Source organism: Bos javanicus, chromosome 17, assembly GCF_032452875.1.
Source record: "Bos javanicus breed banteng chromosome 17, ARS-OSU_banteng_1.0, whole genome shotgun sequence".
NCBI lineage: Eukaryota > Metazoa > Chordata > Mammalia > Artiodactyla > Bovidae > Bos > Bos javanicus.
The window spans coordinates 13,642,176-13,662,356 of record NC_083884.1 but is presented as its reverse complement, the minus strand read 5'-3'; the positions used below and the strand labels follow the sequence as shown (position 1 = coordinate 13,662,356).

The 20,181-nt window shown below is 38.3% G+C and overlaps 2 protein-coding genes across 7 annotated transcripts in view; one reads left to right on the top strand and one right to left on the bottom strand.

The window, feature by feature from the left end:
* ANAPC10 (anaphase promoting complex subunit 10) overlaps positions 1 to 2,708 on the bottom strand; it is an 86,601-nt gene extending 83,893 nt beyond the window's left edge. For 2 of the 5 annotated variants that reach the window (XM_061384091.1, XM_061384092.1), the window contains exons 1-2: positions 1,799 to 1,925; positions 236 to 362 (exon numbers count right to left, since the gene is read on the bottom strand). In XM_061384091.1, the coding sequence (XP_061240075.1) occupies positions 236 to 350 (115 nt within the window). In that variant the 5' untranslated portion in view covers positions 351 to 362; positions 1,799 to 1,925. Of the gene's footprint in view, positions 1 to 235; positions 363 to 1,489; positions 1,778 to 1,798; positions 2,430 to 2,602 lie in introns of those variants that run through there. The other 3 variants (XM_061384093.1, XM_061384095.1, XM_061384096.1) reach the window with 3 other exon arrangements.
* The window catches only part of ABCE1 (ATP binding cassette subfamily E member 1), a 32,247-nt gene continuing 14,117 nt past the window's right edge, over positions 2,052 to 20,181 (top strand). Inside the window, exons 1-9 of one of the 2 annotated variants that reach the window (XM_061384089.1) lie at positions 2,052 to 2,142; positions 8,278 to 8,411; positions 10,821 to 10,906; positions 13,662 to 13,759; positions 14,778 to 14,895; positions 15,258 to 15,395; positions 15,553 to 15,622; positions 15,834 to 15,930; positions 16,785 to 16,874. In XM_061384089.1, coding sequence (XP_061240073.1) covers positions 8,309 to 8,411; positions 10,821 to 10,906; positions 13,662 to 13,759; positions 14,778 to 14,895; positions 15,258 to 15,395; positions 15,553 to 15,622; positions 15,834 to 15,930; positions 16,785 to 16,874 — 800 coding nt within the window. In that variant the 5' untranslated portion in view covers positions 2,052 to 2,142; positions 8,278 to 8,308. The remainder of the gene's footprint in view (positions 2,143 to 8,277; positions 8,412 to 10,820; positions 10,907 to 13,661; positions 13,760 to 14,777; positions 14,896 to 15,257; positions 15,396 to 15,552; positions 15,623 to 15,833; positions 15,931 to 16,784; positions 16,875 to 20,181) is intronic. The other variant, XM_061384090.1, reaches the window with a different exon arrangement.

Genomic DNA, 20,181 nt, shown 5'->3' with positions numbered 1-20,181 from the left:
AATGCGGGAGACCTGGGTTCAATCCCTGGGTTAGGAAGATGCCCTGGAGAAGGGAATAGCACTCCACTCCAGTATTCTTGCCTGGAGAATTCCATGGACAGAGGAGCCTGGCGAGCTAAGGGTCGTCAAGAGTCAAACACGACTGAGTCACTCACACACACATACACATCTAAACAAAACGAATATTAAAGTTAACTTTCAGTAGTTAACATAGTTTCTTCCTGTTTTGTTTTACCTGGTTTACAAGATGAGAGTGACCAAACAGCTTGTGACCCAATTTCCCGTACTGTTCCAGTCCTTTCCAACTGCTTAGGGTCAGCACCAGGAGGTGTCTTGTTTGGTGTGGTCATTTTAAAAATACTCTATGTAGAAAAAAAAGAATGTTCACATTATACCAGGACCTGAGCATCTTTATACAAATGGTAAAAGTTTAACAGCCAGTGTATCACTAATGTAACCTGGATAGTAACCATCTATTTTCAAGAGCAGTTGACATAACCACTGCAATTTAAAAGGCTTGAGAATTCAGTTTTGTTTCTACAATGTAACATATTATGACTTACAAGTTGTGCAAAGCAGCAGAATATAGTAGTCAGAACGCCATAGGATCAGGATGTCAACTCTTGAGTTGACTCTTGCCTTTAACTAGTCTAGACTTTTGAGGGGTCTGGGCTTTCCCGTTTCCTGCCAAAGGAGTAGATGTGTAACTCTATAATGCTGTGCAGTTCTATACCTCTATGAGCAAAAATTCCAATTTAAATGCAGTTTTTTCTCTAAAAAAGACAGACTGAAATCTTAATCCTGGAATATGTAAATATTGGTTTACATCTTAAATAATCCATTAAGTGATTAAGTGATGCAGAGAAAAATTGCATCTCTTCATTAATTGTCAAAAATTCCAATTACATGTGCTCTTACCGTAGAACATAAAGTCAGAAGAATGCCTTTAATGTCTAGAAGTGAGTAACAGGCCTATTCTAAACCACAAGTTTACTTCGTCTTTCACATCTTTTGTTAGTTAATCTTGGTAAGAGTGTCCAAATGTGGGGAGGGAAAAAAAAAAAAAAAAACCTCTGGATAGTGAACAACATGTAAAATTGCTTCAGTAATGCAGTTTCAACTACTAAACATCGTTATACCTACATACTATTATGAACCTGGCCCAGAAGGTTTGCACACTGTCTCCTTGATATCCACCTCCTATCAGATCTCAGTTGTTCCCTAACTCTTCACACTTGATACTCTTTAAATAATACCAGACACTGAACTACAGACTGGAAAGCACTGAGGCTTAAATGATCCATTAGCAGTTTTCTGAATCAGTACATGGGTGAATGGATAGGTTCAATAATAAACTAAAGTATTCCCACCTGCAAGTTAAGTAAGATCTAAGATGAGGTAATTAAACCTACGGTCACATCTTCAAATGTCCAAAAAATGCCAAACTGTCGCCGCAAAAGGCCCATCTCTATTTTGGAGCAGAATTCACCTGGCGAACTTGGCACTGGCCGCCACCAAGTGGAAAAAACACGGAGCTCGAAGAAGAATGGGTTCCGGGCCATTCCGTTCAGGAGCTAAGGTCAAGGAGAGAAGGCCACCGCGAGCAGTGTCTGGTCCAGACTCTGTCGGTTCTGCTTGACACCTCTGTCAGAAGTACTAAAATGGGCAACCTCTAAGGATCCATTTCTGACCCCCGGGCCTTGAGGAAATGGCGTAAAAGAAGACTGACAATGGAAAAGAGAAGGTGTTCGCTTAAGCTAGAACCATTCTCCCCGTCGGGGAAAGCCCACGCACTTACAGCTTGCGGACTCTGCTTGCTGCCACTCAGTTTTTCTGGATCCGCCGCAGCTCCGCGCCACTCCCACTCGGCTTCCCAGGCCCGCCTAGCTTCCCCAGAGATGTCACTGGGGTCGCAGTACAATGACGTCAGTCCCAGCCGCCCCTCCCTACCTCTTTCTACAGCTCCGCCTGGCGCGCCCTGGCGCGCACGCGCATTACGTCCTTGTGGCATGCGTGAGGCGGCGGCTGGGCACCGCCATTTTGGCCGGTGGCCGCTGGAACACGCTGTGTGGCTGAGAAGTGAAAAGCAAGCGCCGATTTGATCTCTGCGTTCCCCTCCGCAAGGGGAATCTGTTTCTCCAGGTACGTGAATAGACTGGAGGGGGTTGGCCTTTAGCTGCAGTCTGCCGCGGTCTAAACACCGTGGGGACATTCTCCGAGAGCCTTTGGTTAGGCCTCAGGTGGCGGCTGCAGCAGCGCGTGGCAGCCGGCTTGGACGAGACAGCTGGAACCGCCGGAGCACGGGTGCCGCCGAGCGCCGGGGGGCGCCTGGCGCTTTCCCTACAGCTGACCCGGCTCTCGGCCGCTGTGGTCCGGCAGCCCCGCCAAGGGACATGGAAATGGATATAGGTGTCATTCTCTCGGTGGTCCACTCCCCGCCGCCTCCACTCCCGCCTTGACCCCGCGCCTCCCCTAGCACTGAATCTTTGTGAAAGCCGCTTTTATAACTTAGAGCGTCCCCTACTGCCCCGGCTCTTCTGGCACAGGTGGGAAGCCTTTTCTTCGCGGTTTGGGGATTGTGGAATGAGTCACGGCATCTTACCGCCAAGAGTCGGATCCTCTTCGTCCACTCCCAGTCTTTATAGAAATGATGGCCAGATGTCACTGGACTTTTCTCACAGCAGCTTGTACTCTGCTGTCACCATGGTGATCTCAAATAATCTTCCAGTTGAACGCGTTTTGCATTTCGCGAGAGTTTTTACGACACTTGATGATTTCTCCGATTTCCCCGTTATTGTATCTTAAACCCCTGGAAGTCAGGTTCTATGTCTTTACTGAAAGTACCTTTATTTCCCCTTAAGTGGTTCTTGCATCGTGGGCGCGACGGCTAAAGTCAATTCCCACATCCCATAAACTACCTAAGCAGGTTTTCTTATTTTTTACGGTAAAACCGGTAAGAGAGAAATAACTGTCAAAACACTGTATATGGTTTTATTGGGGGGAGGGGTGCTTTCTCTTCCACAGGACTGCTAACTGCATTTATGACAGTGGCATCTGTTTTTGCAGCCCTCAGTACTTTTTGTCCCTGGTTCTGAGAATATGCATTCTATACCAGCTACTTGACGATAATGCTTCATTTTTGTCAGTATTAACCAAGGGCTCTTGTCGTATCTGAACCAAAAAGTGTTGTTTGTTTTTATTTTAGTTAAAATCCTTGTTTCCCCTGTAAAAAATATTTTTAGGAAGAATATTTACTATAATTGCTGGGGCAAGGATAAAGCGATAGTAATTTAGTGTCTCTTCTAATTGTCTTCACTTTAAGACTCTGAAATCAGAGTTGTGCACCTCTCCCGACTGACACGTTTTATAAATTTAATAACCTGCAATAGCATATAATTTTAGAATATTTCACATGACATAAGCATCATTCGTTTTCATATGCTTTCACAGGGTATTAAAATAATTTTGGTTTTAGACTACAAAGTGAAAATTCGCTCAGTCCTGTCCGACTCCATGGACTGGTTCTTGAGGCCAGATTACTGAAGTGGGTAGCTTTTCCCCTTTTCTAGCAGATCTTCCCAACCCAAGAATCGAACCTGGGTCTCCCGCTTTGCAGGTGGATCCTTTACCAACTGAGCTATCAGGGAAACTTCCTGGGACTTCTTTGGTGGTCCAGTGGTTAAGACTTTGCTTCCCTGGTGGTTCAGACGGTAAAGCAGATGATTCAGTCCCTGGATCAGGAAGATCCCCTGAAGGACATGGCAACCCACTCCAGTACTCCTGCCTGGGAAATCTCATGGAGAGAGGAGCCTGGTAGGCTGCAATCCATGGGATCGCAAAGAGTCAGACACGACTGTTCAACTTAAGTTTCTTTAGACTACAAATGCTTTCTATAAATGTCTCACTTCCTTTTTTCCTCTCAGCTGGAAGGATGATGGATGTCATTGTTCAAGTACCTGTTTTCAACAGTTTGTTTTCAGGTTTGAGATAGCTTCAGATCCCTGTTTGTTCCTAGGAGTCTGTAACTACAGTCTTCCCCTCCAAGCTTTCTTGTACTCCATCTTTCTCGCTGAAAAAGAAAGGAGGGGATCCTTCTTCCCAATTCTTGAAACTTACATAGAAATTTAATTAACAATAGTGTCTACACGTTGCTCTGTTAATTAACAGTTCTACAAAGAATCTGTATTCATTTTTCTTAATTGCATTATAATTTATCATTTTAAAATATAAATCAGCTTATTAACCATCTCTATAGTATGTTTTATTTTATAAAAATCATCTCGTACAGTCATTTGGTTTTTAAATGGTTTGAAATAGCAGTTGAAACAATTTAGTAGTTTGGCAGAAATAAACCTTATTGTGAACAGTTTCATTGATAAATCAATGAAGATTTATCCTCTGCAGGGGAATTAATCATGCTCATCCACCATAATTTGTATGATCTCTAGTTTTATTATTTTTAATAGCTGAAGAATCTTCAGTCACTTGGGAATTCTCTTCTAGAATGATAGCTTTTTTGGTAGCAATTCGTAAATCACTTATTTTCTTATGCTGATCTTTAGATGAGTTTCTAAAGGTTATAAAGAGGTAAAGTAAACCTATCCATTAATGTAACTTTGTTACATACAATGTTTGTTTCATTTTGGGTGATTTTTAAAAATAATATACTTTAATGTTTAATTGTCACTATAATGTATTGGTAACTTGCAGAGACTCCTAAAGTTGTTATAACCTGTAGGAAATTTATTTACTATATTTAAATTCATTTTCTCATTTCATTCAGTAGAAATGTTTGCTTTCCTACTATGTGATAGACACTGGTCCAGCCACTGAAATGAACAAACAAAAATTCCTGCACTCATGATGTAGTACTTTGTAGTTGGTGAGGGAAAAATATTGTCTGTGTATGTATATAGAGAGAGCACATAAATTCGTATACACACACAGTAAATTGTTGTGTCAGACTCTTTGTGACCCCATGGACTATAAAAGGGGAATTCTCTAGGCCAGAATACTGGAGTGGGTTGCCTTTGCTTTTCCAGGGGATCTTCCCAACCCAAGGATCTAACCTAGGTCTTCCTCATTGCAGGGATTCTTTACCAGCCGAGCCACAAGGGAGCCCAAGAATACTGGAGAGGGTAGCTTATCCCTTCTCCAGTGAATCTTCCTGATCCGGGAATCAAACTGAGGTCTCCTGCAATGCAGGCAGTTTCTTTACCAACTGAGCTATGAGGGAAATCCTATATATACCATATACGTACGTGTATATGAAATATATACTGTGTAATATAGTAGAAAGAGCTAAGAAGAATAAAACAAGGCAGTTGTAGAAAGAGCTAAGAAGAATAAAACAAGGCAGTTTTATAGCTAGAGAAGACTCACTGAGAATAAACATTAAAGACTTGAAGGTGTGAGCCACTAGTGGGAGTAGCATTACCCGCGAAGGGAGCAGAAAATGCTAAGACCCTGAAGCAAATACCAGCAACCATTTGCTTTAGTCATGGAAAATACAGGGATGACCTGACAGGCTGTTTTCATGGAATGATGGACACTAATGTCTGCAGTGGGTTCCGCGGAAAATACCCAGAGAGATGTAAAACACTGACTGTAGGCAACTCGTTTATGTCTGAGGTTATTGATATTTCTCCTGGCAGTCTTGATTCCAGCTTGTGCTTTTACATAGTCCTGCTATAAAAATGTGGAGAAATGAAGCAGGGGAGGAGGTTGGGGTCAGATGATGAAGTGTTTGAATGCTGGGAATAAGCTGGGAAAGACTGAATAATTGATGATGTTAAAGACAGGAAAAAGTTGTTGCAACCTTCTCCTTGGCGGATGGATATCTTTTAGTTTGCAAAGGGACTTAGCTATGGAAATACATATCGTGTGATGGCTAATTGGCATAAAGGTTCACTTGAGATGATACTAGTCAGCGTGGCTTTGTTTTTTCTCTTGCCATCTGTGTGCAGGTGAAGAGTTGAATTTAACCAGAATTATAGATAAGGGTGTAAGTGACTGACAATTTTAGGTGGGTACAAAAGACATCAAAGATACAAAGGGATGAAGGACAGTGGAAATTTGATAGAATCTAGAGACGGTTACTGGAGAAGGCACTGGCGACCCACTCCAGTACTCTTGCCTGGAAAATCCCGTGGACAGAGGAGCCTGGTGGGCTGCAGTCCATGGGGTCTCGAAGAGTCGGACACGACTGAGCGACTTCACTTTCACTTTTCACTTTCATGCATTGGAGAAGGAAATGGCAACCCACTCCAGTGTTCTTGCCTGGAGAATCCCAGGGACGGGGTAGCCGTCTATGGGGTCACACAGAGTCGGACACGACTGACGCGACTTAGCAGCAGCAGCAGTAGAGACAGTTACAGGTCTGAGGAATGAGGGGAGTTCAAAGCGTTGTTGGATTGTTGTGTATGTGAGTGGTGAAGTGAAAAGATAGAAATGTTGGTTGGAGAATGGCATATTTGAAAGGTTGGTTACAGAAAAATGCAGTTATTCAAAATGACGAGGTAAAGGATTTAGCCAAAGGAAGAAGGGCTGGGGTAGGGTAAAAGACAAGCTCATTAGAGGAAAGTGGTTAATAAACTGAGAGGACAGGCTAGAGGAAGCTTTCGGTCAAGAAAAATCTGGATGGGGGTTCATAGTCATGATAGAAAAAGCCAGCAGAATGTCTTTGTTGATCAATAATCTTTTGGCTTGAGGTTCTTTCATTACATGTTGGAATAAACTGGAGTAGTAAGGTGCTTTTTGGAATTACTTTGATCCCATTCTAAGAAAATTAATTTCTATCACTAAGCCCAGTATATAGAAGATTATGTTAACTTTGACTTCAGCTCTGTAATTTATGTTGCTGTTAAATATCAAGACTTTAAAATCTCCAAAATTATATACATATAGTTAATGGCACCCTACTCCAGCACTCTTGTGGAAAATCCCGTGGACGGAGGAGCCTGGTAGTGTACAATCCATGGGGTCTCGAAGAGTCGGACACGACCGAGCGACTAAACTTTCAAACTTTCAGTTACTTAGTTACTTGGTCTCTCTTTTGTGTGTGTGGATCCCTTTTAAAGTCTTTATTGAATTTGTTACAGTATTGCTTCTGTCTTATGTTTTGGTTTTTTGCACATGCAAAATCCTAACCTCTGGACCTCCAGGGAAGTCCCCGGTCTCCTTTTCATATCAGTGCAGTTAACATAAAATTCATCTTGACCATATTTTCAGTTCCCAGGGAAAGCAGTTTTTACTTTTTTTTCCAATTGACCAACATAATGGTTAAACCCTTAGTAATTGCCACTTCCATCAGTAGTATCATGCTGCTGCTGCTAAGTCGCTTCAGTCGTGTCTGACTCTGTGTGACCCCATAGATGGCAGCCCACCAGGCTCCCCCGTCCCTGGGATTCTCCAGGCAAGAACACTGGAGTAGGTTGCCATTTCCTTCTCCAATGCATGAAAATGAAAAAAGTGAAGTTGCTCAGTCATGTCTGACTCGTAGCAACCACATGGACTGCAGCCTACCAGGCTCCTCTGCCCATGGGATTTTCCAGGCAAGAGCACTGGAGTGGGGTGCCACATTGCCTTCTCCAGTAGTATCATAGTCAAATAGATAAGACATGAAGTGATGATTAGTTAGAGGGAGGAAGTAAACATCTTTATCATATGTATGTTTCATGTCAAGTCTTTCTGTTCTATTTTATTGTCAGTATTCATCCACTGGTATCAGCATTAATTACTTAGGCCTTATATCAATTTTTTCCATATGTCAAGTATAGGTTCCCCAACCCCTTACTCTTTTCCCATTTTCCTGGCTATTACTACTTTTTGCATAAGAGCTTAGATTTTATTTGTCTGATTCAGTTTTTTCCCTTTGAGATTGAATTAAATGTATAAATTCAGGGAAGATTGAAAACTATGATATTGACTATTCTCTTTTGTGAAAATTGAAACAGCATGCTATTCTATTTGTTCAGGTCTTTTGTGTCTTTCAGTGGTAATTTTGAGTTTCATCACACGTGTATATACTGTTGAAAGTAGTATTTTTTTCCTTCTACATATAAGTTTTCTGATTAATGGTATATAAGTAAAATTTTGTTTTTCCAGACATAACAAGTTATTTTATTGCTTTCACTAGTTTTTTTTTTTAATTAGTTCCAGGTATTAATATCTGAAATAGTGATATCTCCTCCTCTTGAATTTTTTATACCTGTGACTGACTTCTCTTAATAAATTGCACTGACTATGCCATAATTTTGTTAATCTTTTCTTTAATAGAGGAACTGGATATTCTTACTTCCTTAGAATCATGGCGGATAAATTAACAAGAATTGCTATTGTCAACCATGACAAATGTAAACCTAAGAAATGTCGGCAGGAGTGCAAGAAGAGTTGCCCTGTGGTTCGGATGGGTAAGCTGTGGATCATTTAAGGATAAGAGAAAGTTTTAAAAGAATACATTATCTTCATGGTTCTCTAGGCTTTAGTGTACACTTTTCACCCCTGTTAGTTTCTTTAAAATGTAAAAATAAGACCAGATATTATTCTAAATTTCTTTTAATACTTTGTGACTAAATGATCCTGTTTAAGTTCAGTTCAGTTCAGTCACTCAGTTGTATCCAAGTCTTTTCGACCCCATGAATGGCACACAGCACGCCAGGCCTCCCTGTCCATCACCAGCTCCCGAAGTTTACCCAAACTCATGTCCATTGAGTCGGTGATGCCATCCAACCATCTCATCCTCTGTCGTCCCCTTCTCCTCCTGCCCTCAATCTTTCCCAGCATCAGGGTCTTTTCAAATGAATCAGTCCTTCCAGTGAACACCCAGGACCGATCTCCTTTAGGATGGACTGGTTTGATCTCCTTGCAGTCCAAAGGACTCTCAAGAGTCTTCTCGAACACCACAGTTCAAAAGCATCAATTCTTCAGTGCTCAGCTTTCTTCACAGTCCATCTCTCACATCCATATATGACCACTGGAAAAACCATAGCCTTGACTAGACGGACCTTTGTTGGCAAAGTAATATCTCTGCTTTTTAATACGCTGTCTAGGTTGTCATAACTTTCCTTCCAAGGAGTAAGCATCTGTTAATTTCATGGCTGCAATCACCATCTGCAGTGACTTTGGAGCCCAAAAAAATAGTCTGCCACTGTTTCCCCATCTGTTTCCCATGAAGTGATGGGACCTCTTGCCGTGATCTTAGTTTTCTGAATGTTGAGCTTTAAGCCTACCTTTTCACTCTCCTCTTTCGCTTTCATCAAGAGGCTCTTTGGTTCTCCTTCACTTTCTGCCATAAGGGTGGTGTCATCTGCATATCTGAGGTTATTGATATTTCTCCTGGCAAGCTTGATTCCTGCTTGTGCTTCTTCCAGTCCAGCGTTTCTCATGATGTTGCTCTGCATATAAGTTAAATAAGCAGGGTGACAATATACAGCCTTGACCTACTCCTTTTCCTATTGGGAACCAGTCTGTTGTTCCATGTCCAGTTCTAACTGTTGCTTCCTGACCTGCATACACGTTTCTCTAGAGGCAGGTCAGGTGGTCTGGTATTCCCATCTCTTTCAGAATTTTCCACAGTTTATTGTGATCCACACTGTCAAAGGCTTTGGCATAGGCAATAAAGCAGAAATAGATGTTTTTCTGGAACTCTCTTGCTTTCTCAGTGATCCAACGGATGTTGGCAATTTGATCTCTGGTTCCTCTGCCTTTTCTAAAACCAGTTTGAACATCTGAAGTTCACAGTTCATGTATTGTTTAAGTTCATTGACTGTAAAATCAAACCAGTGTTCAGATTAGTGAGAGTCTTCCAGGTCTACAAAATCCTTTAGTTACTTTAAATCACGAAGAAAGAACTACCAAGATGTTTGCGTTTGATAATATTCTTTTTAAAAACAGCTTAGTATGAATGACTGTTCATGAGCTTTTGCTACATTTTCAAGATTAAATAAATTCTCAAAAATTCAGAATTGCTAGTCTTTAAAAGCTATGCTAAATAATTGTTACTTTAAACATACTAGTGAGAAATAAACTTACTAAATCTTAAAAGAAACTTTAGATGTCATATCTTACAGTCTACTGTGCTATTCAGAAATGCCATTATTGGTATTCTTAATGCTAAATTTAATTTAGTCTGTGTATTAGATGCATGTCTTTGGGGAGCTTTCCTGATCTAGCTAATATATTTCATTCTCCTGTCGGGTATACATTACCATTGTCAAGGCATATTTGGTGGATTAAATATTCAGGTTAGTCAACTTTTAAGATCAGAAATAGCAACCCCTAGGACTTCCCTGGTGGTCCATTGGCTAAGACTACATGCTCCCAATGCAGGGGGCCGTGGTTTGAACCCTGGTCAAGAAACTAGATCCCACATGCCACAGCTAAGATCCAGCACAGCCAAATAAAAAATAAGTAAATATTAAAAAAAAAAAAAGAAATGGCAATCCACTCCAGTATCTTGCCTGGAAAATTCCATGGATGGAGCCTGGAGGGCTACAGTCCATGGGGTCACAAAGAGTTGGACATGACTTAGTGACCCAATGACAACGAATACTTTAACCAGCATCTTCTTGTAGTAAATTAAAATAAGTATATTAGTCACCTCTGTCTTGCATGACAAATATTCATATAAGTAAATAAGTCCAGCAGTGTATCCATACAAAGCACTGATTTAAGATATTATCTCAAGTGTATTTCTTTTTGTGATCTTTGAAAATTTGATTCTTTATGGAAATTTGGAACAAGAATTGCTGAAATAACAGCGTTGTCAGAAAATTAGACTTATCAGAATAAATGTCTTAATTCTGTCTTTTCCTTTGCAGGAAAATTATGCATAGAGGTTACCGCCCAGAGCAAAATAGCTTGGATTTCTGAAACTCTTTGTATTGGCTGTGGTATTTGTATTAAAGTAAGTGATATTTTATTTATTGTATTAAATTATAACCTAAAAATGAAATTTAAAAATTCTGAATACATTATAACTGTTTTTAAAGAGCCAAGTATGAAACAGTGAAAAAATAATACAAATTTAGAAAAATGGTTTTCTTATATTAGTAATATTATTGCAGTTTCAATTAATTAAGCCACCCCATTTAAACGTTATCCTTTTAAAAAATAATAATAAAAGTTATCCTTGCTGTATGCAATTTTGTAAAGCCATCTCCAACCAAAATTAATTTCTCTTTTTCACCCTCTTATGAGAAGAACATTCTCCAGATCTTTACCAGAACTTTTTGGAAATATAAATACAAAAAATATGAGTCCTACTATATATTATTTTTTTTAAGTCTGTTAAATTTTAAATTCACACTTTTAAATAAAAATGGACACAGCCAAAAACTTTTCTTAGCTTAACCTAATCCTGAAGTGCTGCTTTTGCTGTATTCTTTTATTGTTGAATTTATCCCAATAGTGTAACTTTTCAAAATGCTTCAGTTTTTGTTATATTGAATAGTTTGATTAGGGCTTTTCTTCAAGAGTGATGGATTTCCAACTTTGGTTCTTAAAAGATATTTAGGAGCCAGAGTATAAAGTTCTTAAATTAGTTATTTTTTATTTGCACATAATATATTTTAGAAAGGACCTTTCCTGGAATATGGCTACCACCTATTATTTTTTCTAATTAGGCTCAAGTATATTTTAAATTGGTTTCTGAATTTTCAGTTAAGTATCCAGAAGTACCAAGCTCGGTACCTGAAAGCGTTTTTTCTTCTTTTGATAGTATAAGCAGGAGACATTTCTTCCAGCAAATATTTTTTGCCTACCAATGTTGTGGGTGCTGGAAATCTTATTTTGAACACTATATTTGATTTTATTTTCTTTCTTGGCTACTATAGAATATTGAGATTCCAGAATTTGGGTTATGTACTCCATGGCAGAAAAGATACTGATGTAATGAATCTCTTTGGGGAGAGGGGTAGTGTATACTTCCTGAACACTTAGGATACTTGAAATGCAGCATGTATATGAACAACATGGATATTTTTTCTTTGAAGATTAAGAGAAGTTTAAATTACTTGAAGCCAATAAGCATTTTATGTACATTGATAGAATAATAGAGAATTCTGTAAATGGCAGTGACTCCATTTGTAAAAAAAAAAAAAAAACCATCTTGCATAAGGAATTAACTTGAAAATAAGAGTTTTGTTTTTTTAAACTTCTGTGTTCTTATAACTTAGAAAATGGGAATTCACTGAAACCTTTGTATATAAACTTTTGAATTAGTTCCCTAAGCTCATTGAACAGATTTCTAATCTGCATTTATACATTTCGCTTGTACCCTTTTGGTTTTATCTGTACTTTGGAGGAATTTTTCTAGCCACATTACCACTCTTAAATCACCTTCCAACTTTTACCATTCTTGTTCCTTGGGCATTTATCTGATTGACAGTCACCATTTGAATAAGTTTTTCTATGAATAAATGTTTTTCTTTTTATGTGAATTCACTCACTTGGAATATGAATATCTTTTTCATGTGGAATGGTTAAAAATCACAATGGAAAGACATTAGTCCTTTCTCTGTGCAGATACTATGCTAGCTGTTGTTGAGATGTAAATAGACCAAGAAAGGTACAAACCATGACCTTAAAGGACTTTACAAAGTTGTAAAGGAAGCGTACAGAAGACAGGAAGAAGGAAATAAAGGGACGATGTTTCTCATTGACTGTATATGAGATAGTACGCTCAATAGAAAAGAAAGATAGCACCAAGTCGTGTCCCGACTCTTGCCATCCCATGAGCTGTAGCCTGCCAGGCTCCTCTGTCCATGGGATTCTCCAGGCAGGAATACTGGAGTGGGTTGTCATTTCCTTCTCCAGGGGAGCTTCCCAACCGAGGAATTGAACCCAGGTCTCCAGCATTGCAGACAGAAGTGTTACTGGCTGAGCTATGCCAGATAATCAAGTTTTATCTTGCTCTTAACCTTCTTTTATCTAATAATATTTTTTCAAAAACGCAAAAATCTATCTCCAGGTCTGTAAGGTTTTTAACTAAGTGTTAAACAGATTAAATTTCCAGCATTTTGCCAGTTACTAAGGGGAATACAGATTTATTAGTTAAAATTCTTGCCTTCGAGTAACTTAACTTTTTTAAGGATAGGAAGTGAAACAGTACTTAAACACCTGTGTGAAACTCCCACATTTGGAAAATTAATTATAAAAACTTCTGTGTACGAGACAGCAAAAGAGACACTGATGTATAGATCAGTCTTATGGACTCTGTGGGAGAGGGAGAGGGTGGGGAGATTTGGGAGAATGGCATTGAAACATGTATAATATCATGTATGAAACGAGTCGCCAGTCCAGGTTCGATGCACGATACTGGATACTTGGGGCTGGTGCACTGGGACGACCCAGAGGGAGGGTATGGGGAGGGAGGAGGGAGGAGGGTTCAGGATGGGGAACACATGTATACCTGTGGCGGATTCATTTCGATATTTGGCAAAACTAATACAATATTGTAAAGTTTAAAAATAAAATAAAATTTAAATAAATAAATAAAATAAAAAACAACAACAAAAAAAATGCATGGGACACAAAATGTACTTACATATTTGAATAAAAATGTTCTATCTCAAAAAAAACCACTTCTTAATCTGTTCATTTTAGTCATGCATATATTTCTAAAAATTAATGGAAACTTAATTCTTTATTTTAAATAACAGAAATGCCCCTTTGGCGCCTTATCAATTGTCAACTTACCAAGCAACTTGGAAAAAGAAACAACACACCGATATTGTGCCAATGCCTTCAAACTTCACAGGTATATTTCCAAGTCAGCATTCTTCTTTGCTTCAGTCAAGAGTAAAATACATTTGAAATTTTCAGAGAAACTAAAAAATGGAAAATAAGTGGTAATAACTTTTGCATCCACTAAAGCAAAATATAATATTATAACATCATGCAGAATAGCATTGTATATGTCAGTGGTTCATTCAGGCTGACATTAAAATTACCTGAGAGTCTTTTTAAAAGTACTCATGCCCAGGTAATTTCAACCCAGTTGAATTACATCTTATCTCTGGATGTATAGTCTGGACATTAGTAAGCTGATAAGGCTCCCAGGTGATTCTAGTATACAACTGGGGTGAGAATCATTGTTGTTATGAAATCCTTCTCCCCAAAATAATTTTTAAGGGGCCTTGTGTTGATTTTATTTATCTATTAATCTCATGATCTACAGAGAATATTACCCTGAGCTTCAACATATACTGTTATTGACAGACATTCTTTGAGGTTTTTAATCTGCTGAACACTAATATTTTGAATCGGGGAGTCTAGATTTAACTAATAAAAAGGTATTTCTCAACCTGCCAGCTTTAAGGGGCCCTACTGCAGCAGGGAGTATGAAGTGGAATATTTCTGGTTGATGTGGCACTTCTCTCCTTGTAAGTAAATGGCAGGCCAAAAAAAGAAAGAAGGAAAAAGACTGTGAGGTTGCACCTGCTCTGCAGTTTTGTACCAAAGCATTTTATTGTACATTAAAACTGAGCCTTATATGTAAAGAAAAATTGTTACTTTAGACTGTGAGTGAAAGTTGAATAAATAAAATTTGGAGTAATATTGGTCATGGATGCATTTCTAACAATTAACAGTTTAAGTTAATCTTGGCTGCTGTTTTTGTTTTTTCCTAATAGCCAATAATATCTGGCATATTTCTCTTTTGGCTTATTAATGAATGTGTGTGGAGTGCAAATGCATCAGAAGACATCGTTCTGGTATTATGTAGCTTTTTCTACCTAAGTCTGAGTTGTTTCATTATTTTTGTACACTTGTGACAGGTTGCCTATTCCTCGTCCGGGTGAAGTTTTGGGATTAGTTGGAACTAATGGTATTGGAAAGTCAACTGCTTTAAAAATTTTAGCAGGAAAGCAAAAGCCAAACCTTGGGAAGTATGATGTATGTATTACCACCTTATAAAAATGAGTATCTTGGGTCAGTTTTATGAGGCTGTGAAGGAGAGAGTATGTGTGATTTTATTTTTTAATGTTCTTATTTTCAAGATTATTTGTGTAATTAGTGCTGAGAAACTAAACGAAACTCCTTTTTAGTTAAAAATGTGTTAATGCTACTTAATTGATAATTCTGAGATTTTGTAAACTGTTATGTTCCTTGATTTGAAAAAAAAAAAATCCACCTCTGGTATTATTAGTATATTAGAAGCAAAAGTATTCTATTTGAGTATATGTTCTATTTTGTATAACATTTATCCTCTTTGCAATTGTATTACTAAATTCAGATAACTATACATACATTTCTAGGATCCACCTGATTGGCAAGAAATTCTGACTTACTTCCGTGGATCTGAACTGCAAAATTACTTTACCAAGATTCTTGAAGATGACCTAAAAGCCATTATCAAACCTCAGTACGTAGACCAGATTCCCAAGGCTGCAAAGGTCAGTTGCTTTTTAGGAGATGTGTAGTGGGTATTACAAATATTGGTGGACATATGAAAGATAAATTAAACTTGTTTTACTTTGTGACTCTTCTTAATATTGAAGGGATTAGTATTGAAGGAAAATAGTAGTAACTGTTACTGATATATTGTGACAGGGGACAGTGGGGTCTATTTTGGACCGAAAAGATGAAACAAAGACACAAGCAATTGTATGTCAGCAGCTTGGTAAGTGTTTATTTTGTGTATGTGTTTTAATAGGCCATGAATTTAACTCATAAAGTTTGATGCCTTTATATGGATTACTGAAATAAATGGGAAAAATCTCTAGTAATTGTCATACTTTCAGCTGAAATATTCAAATGCAGGATGATTTGCAATGCACATTTTACCCTGAAGAGGTAAAATAGAATAACATTAAAGACAATTCCTCTTATAGATTTAACCCATCTGAAAGAACGCAATGTTGAAGATCTTTCAGGAGGAGAGTTGCAGAGATTTGCCTGTGCGGTCGTTTGCATACAGAAAGCTGATATGTAGGTTACTTTATATTCTTGTAAATGTTACCCTTACTTTAGAGTTTTTATTTATAATGCTGCTAAAAGAGCAGTGGTTTGGGATAAATTGTTAATATTAGAAGGAGTAGTGAATGTTTTAACTTTTGAGTTCAGATGTTGAAGCAGCTGTGCATCCATTGCCCATTCCCCTGTTACTCCATCAGGGGTAAAAACTTTACAACTTATGAATTCTAGAGCCTTTTAATATAAGGTCAGGTATTTTGTAAACTCTATTTATACATAGGAAGATTATTTTTTTTAAGATGTAAGGTCTCCAACGAGGCCGGCAAGGTTTTTAATAGTTCAAGTGGAACATGAGGTCTTTTAGGTTATCCTAAATCAGGGTGGCATGCCACGTGAGAGACAAATGTAAAGGCGAGTTTCCTTCCTACCTTTTAATGTCTCTCTTTTCCCAGATATTTTTTCCTCTCATCTTTTTCCATACTTCTACTCTGGCGTCCAATGTAGGCTAGTTTTTCTCCGTATTCTATAATTTTTTGCAAGGCCCTCCTTTCCAAAAACTGTTTGCTTTAGTGCAACTGATTTCAGCCAATTATAAGAGCACTCTGAATTATTTTGGAGTATATCAGAATAGTTTTCATGAGGAGATAACAGTTTGTAAGTTAGCCTAATCTGTGAGCCTCTCCCCATACTTGATATGCTGTCCTGCTTTTCATAATTTCTTCCTTCTACTTCTGAACAGAATATAGAAATTTTTACCGTTATGGGATTTTTGTTGTTGTTAAATCAGAAATATTTCAGTGCTTTAACATGCAAGATAGAATAATTATCATACTTGCTTTTCATATTATGTTTGCTTTTCTTTTTCATAGTTTTATGTTTGATGAACCTTCTAGTTACCTAGATGTCAAGCAGCGTTTAAAGGCTGCTATTACTATACGATCTCTAATAAATCCAGACAGGTAAGTAAGATTTGGTGTGTGCCTATGCTGTTCTGTTTAAAAAGTTTTATAAATTTCTAAAAATGCAACACCAGGACCATCAATGTCATATACATGTGCATATATTCCATCTTGGTTTTTGAGCTATCACTTGAACTTAACCTTCCTCTGTCTAGAACAGAAATTCTTAATGCAAGATGCATTTACTACCATACCTGTTTCCAGGGAGCCTAAGAATTATGAAGTGAAGTCAAGTCAAGTCAAGTCACTAAGTCGTATCCAACTCTTTGCAACCCCATGGACTGTAGCCTATCAGGCTCCTCTGTCCATGGGATTTTCCAGGCAAGAATACTGGAGTGGTTTGCCATTTCCTTCTCCAGGGATCTTCCCCACCCAGGGATCGAAGCCCGGTCTCCCGCATTGTAGGCAGACGCTTTTACTGTCTGAGCCACCAGGGAAGCAACTATAGTGATATGCAAATTTTTGACATATATTTATGGGTTTCTAGGAAGCAGATCCTTAACTTTTGTCAGATCCTCAAATGGATATGTCGCTTATACACATCATTTAGAACAGAGTAATTCCAGTTGTCCCAGGTCTTTACTGAGCACAAAAGAGTTCTTAAAAACTTCTTAGTAGTCACAACATCATGTATTCGTAGGATGCTGTTGTAGTTTGCAGTTTTTATATCCGTTATCTCATCTGAGCCTCATTAATCTCATAAGTTAGAATCTTTAGGTGGTATTCCCATATTGCAGATGAAGAAGTTTAAGGTCAAAAAAATTAATTATTTCTAGATTTCTAATTTATGATATGGCAAGACTATGGCCAGAACACAGAGTGTTTTTCCTGCATAGCGTTTTCTGTTCCATTCTTTAATAGTTGATTTCATAACTTCTTTCATAAGAGAAATCCCTGGGGATCAAAAAGCGAACAGAGAACTATAAATTACAGGGGAGAAACAAGGATGGCTTTCCTGAAGGTTGTGCTTGTCTCTGTAATAAGTCTTGAGCTTTAACAACCATTTGTGGGCAGGTAGCAGAGCCTCCTTTTGAATTATCACACAAAATGCCAGGACTCTCAAACAACTGCTTTCTCAGCAAAAGAGTAAATAAACACATGAGGATGTCAAGGAAACATACTCCTGTCACTCAGTGAGAGCCTTGGGAATGGAGGGATGGTTCCCCTTCAGATCTGTTTATGGACTGGCAGCTCACATGGATATGGAATTGAAATTTATGTAATCAGGGATGTCTAAAAACCCTCCAAGCTGAGAAAGTAACACAGAGAGAGTCCTGGACTCTTCAGTTCTATGGTACGTAGACGACACAAATATAAAAACACTCCAGAGACATACGCTCTCAACCCTGGTCACACAGGATTTCTTCAGGTAAAGACCAAGAGCTTCAAAGCCAGGGTTATAAATGATAGAAGGAAAGTGTACGAGTGAGCCAGTAAACAACAAACAGCAGGACTTAGATCTTCAAGAACTGAAAGGGGCACTCTAAGGGGCTGGAAGGCAGTATTTAAGATGAGTCAACATAAAGGTTTAAAGCTCTAGAAATATAATACTCCAAAAAAGGTAACAGGTAAATGTTTTAAAAACCCAAACGAATCTAGAAATTAGAAATATAGTCATGACATTGAAAACTCATTGGACAGATTAGACAGGTTAGGGACAACAGAAGAGCATCAGAAACTTTAAAAGTTGACCTGAACAAGCCACCAGAGTACAACAGAGAATGAGATGGAAAAACAGGAGGAGATTCAGGGACATGGAGAATAGAACAAGATAGAGAACAGAATGAGAAGACAATTGCGTATGTCTTTATAGGCATCTGAAAAATCAAACTGTGAAAAGATAATGGCCAGGTTTTTTCCAGAATTGAAAAACTTGACTCCTTAGATTCAAGGAACAAATGATTCCTGTACATACTTTGAAGTAAAACTTAGAATATCAGTAATAAAGAGACAGTCTTAGTTGAGGTAAATGGTGACCATTATTTTCACTCCATGCATAGGTCAGGGCATTATGATAGGCTCTTTGGGAAATTGTTGCTGTTGTTTAGTCACCAAGTAATGTCCAACTCTTTGCGACCCCATGGACTGTACCCGACCAGACTCCTCTGCCTGTGGGATTTCCCAGGTGAGAATACCGGGGTAGGGTACCCATTTCCTTCTCCAGGAGATATTCCTGACCCAGGGATTGAATCCACAGCTACCTGCATTGGCAGGTAGGTTCTTTACCACTGTGCTACCAGGGCGGAAGCCCCTTTGGGTAATGTAAGAGTATAAAATGCGGTCCCAATATTCAGGGACCTTAGGATCTGGTAGATTAAGGAATACATAAGCAGAGAAATAAAAGGATAATAATTTACAACCAGGTGACATGTATTCAGTCAAGTCACTATTTTCTACGTTATGAGAGCGCAGTACATAGTGGTAAAAGGGATAACATACCAAAACAGATTAGATTGGCAAAGTGAAGAGAATGATTGTTACACGTTCTCTCAGTTGTGCTGGGTCATGATTTTATAGGCATAGGGTCAAAATAATCTCTTTGTAGTGCTAGACGATAAAAAGTTTCAGGAAGTATGTCTGCATTCTGAAATTCTATGATGTATCAAGGCACCCATTCAGTCTTTAATGCTGTAAAAAGATTTTGAAGATCGTATCCTCCAGGAAACAACAAGAAATAGAGGATGGATTAGTGAGAGGAACAATAATGCAAGAGGAAGATTAAAATCCAACAGATAACCCAAAATTAAGTGTAGGGCATAAATTTTCACAGCATAGATTTCTCATTATGCTGTAGATTATTGTTCCAAACCCTCTGAAAATAGAGTGAGTCTTCTAAATATTTTTTAATAACATTTTGGACTTCTGCATAAGATTCATATGAAAGTAGAGAAAGCAGGTGACTTATTTTTTTTCTTTTTAAAAGTACCTTTAAAACCACTAGATAAAACTGCTGCCATATACTGGGTCTTGAAGATTTCAGTGATAAAAAAGCAGAGAATTATTCCAAGTAATGGAACATTGCCAGTAATGATACCAAGGCAGGATAAGTATTGGCTCACTTGGGTGATTTGCCATTTTTATTGATGCTTACCACTGTTCAACAGTGGGGGAAAGTTTATTGCACATTAAGAAGGGTATTTCTACTGGAGGTAGAATTTGAGGTGAACCTTAAAGAGTTACATAGGACTTGAACAGATGAGGATTTTAGGCAGGAGACCCTTTCAATCATAGACTAGCCCTTAGACACAGAGATAGAAGAGTAAATTATTCAGGAAACAAAGATCCATTTTTTGGTATATCCTATATA